Source organism: Phaseolus vulgaris, chromosome 6 (assembly GCF_051622355.1).
Source record: "Phaseolus vulgaris cultivar YP4 chromosome 6, ASM5162235v1, whole genome shotgun sequence".
In the NCBI taxonomy this organism is placed as follows: Eukaryota; Viridiplantae; Streptophyta; class Magnoliopsida; order Fabales; family Fabaceae; genus Phaseolus; species Phaseolus vulgaris.
This window is the reverse complement of record NC_143503.1, coordinates 29,656,340-29,668,351: the sequence shown is the minus strand read 5'-3', so window position 1 is coordinate 29,668,351 and position 12,012 is coordinate 29,656,340. Positions and strand designations below refer to the sequence as shown.

General features: G+C 30.6%; 1 protein-coding gene across 1 annotated transcript; it reads right to left on the bottom strand.

The window, feature by feature from the left end:
- Positions 1-7,164: 7,164 nt before the first annotated feature.
- On the bottom strand, positions 7,165-11,198 carry WRKY14 (WRKY DNA-binding protein 14). Its single transcript, XM_068639922.2, has 3 exons — positions 10,041-11,198; positions 9,222-9,362; positions 7,165-8,569 (listed from the first exon to the last, which is right to left on the bottom strand). The coding sequence occupies exons 1-3, from the start codon at positions 10,748-10,750 to the stop codon at positions 7,933-7,935; spliced, it is 1,488 nt and encodes a 495-aa protein (XP_068496023.2). The 5' UTR covers positions 10,751-11,198; the 3' UTR covers positions 7,165-7,932.
- Positions 11,199-12,012: the final 814 nt, after the last annotated feature.

The window sequence follows — 12,012 nt, the reverse complement described above, 5'->3', positions numbered from 1 at the left end:
AATCAATAAGCTAGATAAAAAATTATTAACTATTGATTAGAAATAAGATGATTGGATTTTATTTAACTATTGGTTCAACCATGCTTAATGGTTTTGAAGCAAGATGTGTGAATTAGGTTCACCTTTAAAATTATAAATTTATTATTGTATGTTGAGAAATTTTTATGATTTACAAGGAAAACTCAGGCTTGTATTGGTCATGAGCAAAAATTAAGTTCTATTAGATTAATTTCCCTGTTAATACCTATATGATAGAGTTGTTGGTTGTTAAAAATATACATGTATAATTGTTAAGATATAAAGAAACATTTTTATATTTAGTGGCTAATTTTTGCTTCAAAGTTTTTATGCATAAAAATTATTTTTTAACTTATAAAAAAGCTATTTCATTTTCTTCTTCTTATTTCTTGCATCTTAAAAGCGTGTATAGAAAATTTCTCCAACCATATCCTATAAAAAAAATATAATGGATAGACAATATGATAAATAAATGCTTCTAGAGATTAAAACAATGATTTATATTATTTACTCAAATAATTAGAGCCTAAATTATAAGAATCTATTGATTACTAACAAAATTAATTTAATGAATAATTTGAAAATATATTCAATAAAAATAGAACATAAGTTGAAAAGTGACAATTTTTCATTTTGAAATAATTATGAATCTATTTATATATTGACTTGATTTTTTTCTCTAAATAAAGTTTTTGTGGTGAAGTTTTTTTTTTTTTTTTATAAAAAGTTTTCATGTTAAGCATTACTATGTAACTTGACATCTCAGCTAGACTGACACCTCAAGTAACAACAATCATCTTTCATCACATGAAAAAAAAATATTATTAAAAAAGAAAAAAGAAAGAAAATACAAAAATATGGGGGGATTAGACCAAAACTCATATGTTAACAAAAATGATATATAGGTAGATTATACATATTCATAAAGAATTCTAAGATGGACCACCCTGAAGTGGTTCCCATTTATTTATTTTTTATTACTGATAAAAAAAATAAAGAATTCTAAGAATAGACTAGCTGGGAGTTTATTATACCAATGAAATAATTCTCTATGAATAAATCATAAATTAGCCAACTTATCATAGCACATACATTCCATTCACGAAAAATATGAGTAACCCTAAACCTAATTGTCCCACAAAAATTAAGACAAGTATTCAATCGATTCCAAAGCATCCACAAAACATTAGTTCTAGCAGTAAACGCGACACAAACCAAGGCAGAATCACATTCAAGTCAGACATTAGTATGTCTCATTTTTTGAGCTTATTCCATAGCATAGCATATATAACTTCATAAAACTCAGCAACCAAAGCATATTACATTGTGGTGAAGTTTGTGTTTTCTTTAATATTTGCTAAACATATTACATTTTTTTTGGTTTTAAAGCATGTGTTTGAGTTGTTACGTATGTTATTTGCATGTTAGCAAATCTACAGCACAATAATTTCGTTTCCCTGTTATTATTACGAGTTTATTTACTTATTATTTGTACAATGTATTTATAATTTTTACGACATTTTAATTTGACACCTTCTTTTTATTTTTTAAGCTTTTATTTTACATTATTAAGTAAAATTAAATGGTGACATAACAATTATGTTAATATAACATGGGCTAAAACTTTGGCACCTAACTTTTATTTTAAATTTACATCTGTTTATTATATATTTTATTTTCATCTTATATATACAATATTAGTTAATTTAATAGTTTTTAAAATTTCGATTCGCTACGTTTACAAAATTTACTATCACTGTTGTTTCTTCTAATTCTGACCTTAATATTTTCAATTCACAAAATTTAAACTTCAAACTTTATTTAAAAAATGTAAACCCAATTATATTGCACTAACTCCATCCACGATACAAATCTGTTACTTTGCTGAGTTAAAAAAAAAAAACTGTTAATAGAAAACATGACTACTATGATTGTTGTAAATTAAAAGTTATTACACTTTAATTAGCAAAATCTTACACGTGATTAACGGTCGATGTCAAATCGCGCAGCAAGCATGTGTACTCAAAACAAATAAAGTGAATTTGATTTGACATTAACATCAAAACAACTGTTAATCATAGCATGATTTCACACATGACACACTGATTCATGTCATTCACATTAATCTTTTCTTCATTTATCCTTTATAGTAAATAAAAACTAATTACTTCTATAAAACTTTATATTAGTTACTAATTATAACTCTAATTTAAATACTTAAAAAAATTCACAAATCTTATCATTACAAACAAATTATGAAATAAAAATTAATTTAAAGACAAAAAATAATTAGTTGTTATAGTGACTAAATTAAAGATTATTTTAGAAACTAATTTTTTTTTTAATTTTTAAATTAGTTTCTATTATTGTTAAATGATTTCTAAATTGGTATCCAAATTTAAAATATAAATAATTGGTAGTTAAAATCTTGGTAATTAGATGTCAATTTAGAAACTATCTAATCATAATAGAAACTAATTTAGAAACCATTTTTTTTTAGTTTCTAAAATGGTGTCTAATTTAGTTACTATTGCAACTAATTATTTTGGTTTCTAAAAATTGATTTGTATTTGATGATTTTCTTGTAATGTATAGGAACTTTTTAAGACATATATTAAAGGAAATTTACAATAAAAAATTAAAATATTAAAATGATTAAAACATTATTTTTTTACTTCAGGTTGAAGATTTCACGTTGATTAGAGATTATAATATTTTATAATATATAAATAAATAAATTTTTTATAATTAATTAGAGAATATACATATTTTATAATAAAAAAAATAAATATAAATTTTATTTTATAAGTCGATTTTATAATATTTAGTTAATTTAAAGCTTATTTTATAATATTTAAACTAATAAAATTTCTTTTGAGGTTGAGAAAGATTAAGCAAAGCAATGATAAAGAAAAGAAATGAAGTGAGGCATCAAAAGACTAAAGGGAATTATTAGGAAACATATTTTAAGAAAAAAGAGCACAGAATGATTAGGGTTTGTAAGTGTGTTATGAATTGATGAGTTTGGTTTCCTCATTGAAAATAATGAACTACAGTTTCTCCCACAAGCTAAGTTGCATCCTTATTCCTTGAAATCCATAATGAAAGACTCTTACCCATCAATCAACTAGTAGAGGAAAAGCATTACAAAAGACTGTTGTTTTCTCCCTCATTGAAGTGACTTCATTAGTAGGGGGGGTGAGAATGGATTTCACTAAAGTTTTTGGATTTGACAAGACTAAAGCCAATAACTTAGCTTCAGAGAAATAAAAAGTTATTGTCTCCATTATCAATAGATATGTGGCTTCAAGGTCTTCAGGCCAAATTCTGATCACATTTTAGATTCAAGAGAAACCTTCCACTATAGGTCGACACATATATCTTTTGCTAATTATAACATGCATTTCAGTATTTGACATTAACATGCACATGACCTGTTTCTTCAGTATCTCTACGTCTACATATTGCATCAACAGTCCTTTTCTAAAATATCAAATCATGCCAAAGATTCAATTTCATTATATACTCACGGTATTCAGTTGGTATAATCGATTCAATGAAGGGTAGATAACTTAACTTCCACAAAAATTTAATTGAAACAACCTATATAAGAAAAAAGAAATATTTACATTTATAAAATATAAATATCCAAACTTCTCCGAAATTATTGGAACTTGTTATGGACCAAAATCATGTTAATTTTTTTTTCTTAATAAAGAATAAAATGAATTAATTGAGACATTTAGATATGTCTCAATCTATTGTATGCATAAAAAAAGCTCGATTGAGAAAACAAATTTCTACTAACCATGCACCTTACACACAAAAATGTCATGATATTAGATCTCAATTTTATTATAGAGAAATAAATCAATCTTGTTCTTTAAAACTAATTCAGAAAGCAATTCATTTATCACACACATTCATAAAGACTTATATGATATACTATTTAGTTATGTGCTCCATCATGCTCAAGTTGAATGTATTCTATTGCCAGATGCGAGTTTTGAGATGAACCTTATGCTTGAACTCATCCGATAAAATTGAAGGAAATGGTCCACTCAGATACACATATGTACACATTGTTGGATAGTTCTAATTACACTTGTTGAACTCCTTTTCTTCTTCATCGCACCAATACCTTGCACAACCACACACAATATCCTCTTTCCCAACTTTTGTCAACCAATTAGCACCTTACTTGAATTTAAAACTCAAATTATAAAAAGTTGACTCACAACATCACACCAATCAAACAAGAATGAACCTTCTCAAAAAAATAGATAGCTTACTTCATAATAATACCAATCTTAATAAAGTACAACCAAACACGTATTTATGTAAGCTAAAAATACCTAATAATTTAAGATAATGTGTTGTACATAATCATATTAACTATATCTATTATATATATCTATAAATATCATGCTTAACTAACTTAAATATTGTCTTGAAATCTTGAGATCATAAAATGAAATGGAGATAAAATATTTCTTACTTTACTTTACTTGTCTCATTTGAAGATTCATCTTTTCCTTATTTAGCCAGGTTACTAATTTTCTCATGGCATAACAATATGCATTTATAAAGGGACACACCTTCAAAGTATGATGATTCAATCTCATATTAATATATACATGGGCATGTACCGTTTTCATTAGCTTTGAGAATTTGAAGGTTTTTTTTTTTTGCGGTTATTATTATTTTTCATCACAACATATATAGTTTTGAGTGAACCTTGTTAAGTTCACATGGATTTCCCAATGAGTATAAGCATTTAAGGATCTTGTGATTTAAATGGTGTTTCCGTTTAAATGGTGATTTAAGTATCTGGGACCATGATGTTTATACTTATACTATATTTATACTTCTCTCTAGGTCACAATTAAGACATTGGTGTCCATGACTATTTTCCACTCAAAATATAATTTATCATCCCATCTTCATATATTTTGGACCAACATCATATTTATTTCCATATCTGCAAAGATTACGAGACTTTAACCCCTCACCTATATATATTATCATAAAATCCTTGGAAGATATGAATCATGATTTAACCCTCATGAGAATAAAATCTTCCTACTTTACCACTTTTTTTTAAATCACATCAAGGTGCAACTTTTTCTATTTGTATGAGATACTATTTTCCTATTTTCTCGTGGCATATCACTATATAGAGACACATTATATCCTTGTTAATTGGGTATGAAACACCTTGTCTAATTTGGGCATTTGGCACGTTTTTGTAGGTATTAATCACCATTCACAACCACTGAGAGACAAGACAAGAAGATAGGAATAAGAGCACAGAATAATTTCAGATCTAACACACCAAAATTCCAACTAAGAACACATAAGATCATAAATGGATTATTTCTTGAGCTACCACTTTCCTTTATAAACAGAGTTTGGCCACTTGTATATATGCATTTCTACGTACTATTTCCTAAAGCAAATATTAAGTATAAGTGCCCTTGTACAGGACCTTGCTCTCACTCCACCACAACACATTTGAAGAATCACTACCACATATTTACTTTTAATCATTGCATAGGAAAATATGAAAAAGCACTCAGAAATATTATCCACAAAAATCATTCTTAATTTACATTGTTAACCTTGTTCAGCACAAAATATACTAAATTTCAACAATTACCTTACTTCATAATCTCTACAATTAGACATAAATTAATTTCTTACACTTCTGGTTAGTAAATATTATTGATGCTCTATTCTCTCTCCCTCTAATCAATCCAAACATTTGAATTTTATACTATTATTATTGAATAGATAACTTATACAAAAAATTTCATATAATTTCAAAAAAAATTATCACATCACTTAATATTGTATTTAAAAAGGTTTAAATATTTATTATTAAATAATATATTTTATAAATATGTAAAGTTTGTAAAATTTAAATACATAATCATTAGTATATGATATCATGAAATTCAACTGTTAGATTCATTGAATTTTCGTCTTGTAAAAAGTTATTGAAGGTATAATTTAACTAAATTTTACATCATACACACACAAACATATATTTATATATATATATATATATATATATATATATATATATATATATATATACTCAGTAAAAGGAAGTTTAGGTAACAGTTTCCAAGAGTAAATGAAACATTTTCAATTAATCTTAATATAAGAAAAAGACTCCTGACAGCATAAAATCAATTCTTATGATATGGAGCAGGGAAGATATCCGTTAAAATAGATTAGAAAATCTTATAATTTTAGAAGTATGTGCAAAATTTACTTCTATCAGAACAATGTACTATGATGTCTGCTATCAATATTTTGCATATTCATGTTCCAGATTCTGATTGCTCAAATAGTATATCTCTTTTTCTTTTCTCACTTCCAAAAGTTTTAGAAACCTACAACATTTAACTAATATCGTACAGGAAAGAAAATATTAGTTATTTCTTTATGTATTACCATACTGTAACAAAAAGATAGTGTAAATTTTCTTTGACTTTTCTGTTTCATCTTCTTCTTCTTTTGAGTTTAATTTTTCTGTAATTGTTTTCAGTAAAATTCATTCATCGCTGTATGCCATTACACACAACCTCAGCAGTAGAAACTAGCATTGTAATTATTATTTAGCCAAAAAGGAAAACATGAAAAAAAGGTCAAAGAGCAGGTACAGTTTATACACATATATACACTGTAGGGTTTTCATATAAGTTTTGAATTTCGGTGTAGAGTGTATGATCAGGCAAACAAACCCTTCAACTTAAGATATATACCCAAAATAGGCATAGAAGCATGAAATAGAACAGGTAGGTTTTTACATAGTTGTTACAAAATCTATTACGTAATCTCATCATATTTCATATATATATATATATATATATATATATATATATATATATATATATGCGTTTTCAAAACTTATTATTATATTTAAACGAAGGGAGGATTGTACATATAATTATAAATATACATGCACAAATAGGTGAGCATGCACATGCGAAATGATTAAATGCCAACCTCGTTTTGCTGGATTTTATTATGAAAACAGAAAACTACCGATGCTAACAGATAAGACCCAGTATATAAAATGACAATTTTTTAATGATAGAACAATAGAATCAAAATGTAATTAATAACTAGTGTAAGAAACATATAAAGTAATCTCATCTCATTCAAAACAATGAACATGAGTTGGTGGATAATAAAAAAACAGAAAGCCGAGGAACCAAAGCATGCATTTCCCTCTCACGTCACACATCCTAGAAATGACTGATATGAAAAGTCAAGCTCTATATTATAGTATTATATAATATAATATAACTTAACTTTAACCCTATATATATATATATACTTTTGTCTTCTTTCATAAATTTCATCTCAGCAAGCAAATCTGTGATCTCTCTCCTTTCTTTTTTCACTTTGTATGGAAAACCCCACATGACAAAGGGTGTGGTGTGGCTTTTAAATAATTTTTCCCACTTGAAAAGATGAAAGGGCTAGTCCCATCCCATTATCATCATCAATCTACTCACTGAGCTTTCGAGTCATGTCTATAGTGAATGTACTTGTTTTAACTGTTGCAACCTTCTGTTCCTCAGCTTTCTGTCCCATCCACCAATATTCCAAAAGGAATGTGGGACTCGTTGAGTTTGCTTCCAATCAACCAGCACTCTCTTTTTTTTCACTCTACTAATTTATCTCCCTGACTGTTCTGGTAAATAACAAGAAAAAGAAAAGGTAGTAAGCAGAAAAAGTGGAAATCTCTCACACCCTCCCCCACATCAAAGACTTCAAACCAAATAAGAAAGAGCATAACATGACCTTGAATGATATTTGCACCACCAAATAAAACTTAAAATGATGAAATTAAGGTGTTTTTTGAGGGAGGTGCTGCATGCCTTTTTCTAGGTCTTGTTATGACCTTCTCTTTGTATTAGGTTCTTCAAATGAACTGGTGTTTGTGTTGGTGTTGTTGTCTCCTGACCAGTCAAACAGATGGAATGGATCTAAGGCCTTGGATTCCTCCCTTTGATCACCAGCTGCACCAAAACCTTGGGTAAACAAAAGATCCAGTGGGTCAGCTTCTATTTCTCCCAACTCAGCAAAGAAATCCTCAGATTGATTATTACTCTGATCCATCAAGCAAGGCTTGTAAGGGAGTCCATCACTGAACTCTCCCTCATCCATCTCAAACTGCTTCTCTATGTCTTCCATATTCTCCTCCTTCACAGATGCACTGTTTGCTGATGAGTTCCCAGCAACAACTGGGGACACATTGCCCTCACTGGTGTTGCTCTCCTGCTGCTGATCATCCTTTGCTTTTGCTGTTGTGCTCTTTTGGGGGTTTGAGCCTTCTGAGCTCTTTGAATTTCCAGCATTGTTCTTGGATGGCTGTGACCTTGTAGAACCAGCCAGAGCATTTCTTTGAGTTGGCCATGGATGGTTGTGCTCTGATGTGTATGTAATAACCAACATGTTTGGGTCTGTTCTGCTCCGCTCAACTTGCTTCCTCGCAGAGCAACCCTTTGAGCTGCTGCATCTGTAGTAACCCCTGATAGATATAACCACAAGAGAATGATATATAATAAGAAATACCACAACAACACCTCAAATGAAAATGAGAAAGAAAACCGAGACCTACAACAACATCACGTTGATGCAAAAACCAATCCATTAAAATCTCTTATTCGTTTCTCCAAATTCATTCAATTGACCTAAAAGGCAGTCGTATGAAAATCATAATTAGATTTCAAAGAGTACCGTCACTGCTCTCTAATGAATTTGGTTCAACTTAATTATTTGAAAGAACCATTTGCTTTTTTTGCCAGTTTTTTAAGAGAACTTAAAGAAAACGACGAATCTTTAACCAGACGTGTGCTTATAGTGATTTTCTCTAATAAAAAAATGGGTAAAGAAAACTTTCTGAACGGGAAAGCCTTACGCCTAGCTGTTTTTTAAACCTCGAAGTGTGGCAGGTCCATATTCAATGGTCAATATTCAAGAAAAAAAATATCGAAGAAATTAACACGATACATGTATAGTAAGCTACAAAAAATTGAGTTAATAGGGGAGAGAAGTTGTGATATATATTTTGTGCAGTGTGGCCAATATATATTACCCACAGTGTTATTATTCCTAAAATATCAAATCTTACAGAGAATAATATATCAATCGTAAACCTAAGGCTAAAGTATCAGGCTAACCTGGGATAAGGTGAACCTTTAATGGGTTTCTGACCATATTTTCTCCAAGCCCACAAATCTGACGGAACAACCTCTCCGGTTTGTCTGCTGTTTGCAGCTGCTGGTGCAGGAATACAAACTACCTTTTTGGCCTGGTTCTTCCTGCAGCAATTACACAACAACCACTATAATACACCAATAAACTACCTATATTAGTCACTATTAAGTCTAATCAAACAAGCATGATATATATGAGGAAGAAATAAGAATATTACAAAGAGAAATAGAATATTCGAGAATAACCATGAGATCAGGCCGTTTTAATTTGGTTTCCAAGGAAAGAATACGGTTCTGTGTGATGATAATGAGGATAAAAGGAATAGGAATTTTCAGGTGGTTTAAGATAAGTTGGGTGAAAGCTAAGTGTGTGACTGTTATTGTGTGTGTGAGACGCGGAGCTAACTCTACTTTTCAGGTGGATTAAAGCCTACGAAAAGCCTGAATGAATAAACCATGTTTAGTTAGTCTCATGACAATGAAACTACTATTTCTCATTTTGAGCAGCTACCTAGCATAACTGGGCCAGTCAACGGAACCGATTTGGAAAGCACAAGAAAAGGAACACAAGTACCTAACTCATGCCAAACCCTACTTTCTCTCTACAGTGTAAACTTCACCATACCCACTTTCATAAAATTTCACCCCACCGCACCTTAAAAAAATTAAAAAGTATGTGATTCATAATTTATGAGGCCCCCATGAAATTAATACACACAAGCATAAACTAAATTTAGTTCTGCGCAGAAATTAATTAACTAAGCAATATCTTATTATTCTGACCTTCGTTTAAGGCCCGGATTCCGTGGAGATGAGATCTGCACTCCTGTGGTGTCCACAAGGCAATCCTTGGAGGAGTTTGCATTAACCATGTTGGGTGAAACAACAGCAGGAGGTTTAATTGGCCTTGGAGAAGGTGCCATGGGTGTGGTGGAATCATAGGGTGAGACCGGTAACTTTGCATTGGGAGAGATCTGAATCATGTTGGAGAATATGTTTTTACAAGGTCTTCTCATGTCATGCTCCTCAAGAATCTTGTGTGCAGCAAAAACAGTGGCACTAGTATTAGCATTAGTAGTAACAGCAGCAGCACCAAAACTTGCAGCTGCTTCTTCCAAGCCCCCAGTGAAGTAGGCAGAAGCGGAGGGCATGCCAAGCTCCTGAAGGAAGGGATCTCTCATGGTGGAGAAGGGGTCACCAAAGTTGGTGAGTCCTCTGGGGTCTTGAAGCACAGAAGAGAAGGTGATGGGGTCAGAAGAAGAAGAAGAAGAGGAAGAGAAGTGTTGGTGCCAGTGATCATTACGAGAGAGGTTGTGGTTGTGAGTAATAATAGTATGGTGATGAGATGTGGTAGGTAATTCAGCAGATGAAGTGCCTGTGCTGCAGCTGCTGCTGCTGCCACCACCATATGCTCCACCACTGGCTCGGACTATGTCAGTTAAATCACCTTGGTAATTGTCCATGCTTATTGGCGCAAAGATGCAGCTGCACATGCTTTTCTCTCTGCCTATTAGTGGAACAAGAGCTTGTTGTTCAAGTATAAAGAGGGAGAAGGTTGTTTGTGTGACATGTTTTGGAGCATAAATGATGGAGATATGTTGGTGCTTGAGAGAATAAGAGAGAGACAGAGAGAGATGCAATTGTGGGAATTTTGTTTGGTGTGTGAGGAGGTAGGTTGGGAGGATTAAGAAGGGGTTGTGAGAAGAAAGGCTTTCTCCTGGGAAGATGGGTTTTTGGCTGTTAAGAAGCAAGAAAAAGCAAATTAAGGAACAGGTTTTTTGAGGTTGAAACTGATTGTTCCTCTCAATAACAAACAAAAGAGAATGGGTTTATAGAGAGAGAGAGACAGAGACGCTGACTTTTCACACAAAACAGCTCCATTCCATACGCAACATCAGGAGAGAGAACCAATTTTAAATCACAAAAACTTCTTCCACTAATAAAATACCACAACTCTAGAGCTCCCACATTTATCAAACACCATCTAAGGGTCAATTTTTTGCCACTGTTTTCTTAATTACTTATTATTATTCTCCCTTCTGTCTACCTAAAACTAATAATAATAAAAAAAACCCTTCTCAATTCAATACCATCAAATACATCTATTAATTAATCCAACATCTTCTTATTTAATTTCTAGATTCAAATTCCACTGTAACCTATACACTTGTATATATTTTTTACCTAAAAAAAGTATATAAACTATCAATAACTAGTCAATATAACAAATTATTAAATAATTCTAATTGTAATAATAGAAGTGTGAAAACTTGGTAGATGTTACAGTTATCATAGAATTAGGGCAATATTCAAACATAAATAAAAATTGGAGAATTGTGTTCTAAAGAAAAAAAAACAATGGAGAAGAAACAAAAGATGCGGCAAGTAGCCGCATTTCGCGGAGAAACGTTTCGAGGCATTCAATAATCTGAGTCTCCCGTTTCTTTCCATAAGGAAAGAATGTTTTAGCGTGGCACCAATCTATATGTCTCCTCTTCCTTTCTCACACACCAATCCTTCCATTTTTTTTTTCTATCTTCCGAAGAAACCGAAATATATTTTTATATATTTAAGAATCAAAGTTAATAACAGTTTAAATATATATATTTTTTTAATTTATCAAAATATTTTTAAAAATAAACGAAATTCAAAAAATTTAGAATGAACGTCGTACAAGAACAATAACCATCCGAAAAATTAGAACAAAATTAATCTTCAATAAAATGTGACAATATTTTCTTTTTCACTCGATCTA

Coding starts and splice junctions, on each gene's coding strand:
- WRKY14 (XM_068639922.2), bottom strand. CDS start 10,750: ATGTGCAGCTGCATCTTTGCGCCAATAAGCATGGACAATTACCAAGGT. Junction 9,363..10,040: donor AATCCGGGCCTTAAACGAAG/GTCAGAATAATA, acceptor TAATTGCTGCAG/GAAGAACCAGGCCAAAAAGG. Junction 8,570..9,221: donor AAAGGTTCACCTTATCCCAG/GTTAGCCTGATA, acceptor TATATCTATCAG/GGGTTACTACAGATGCAGCA.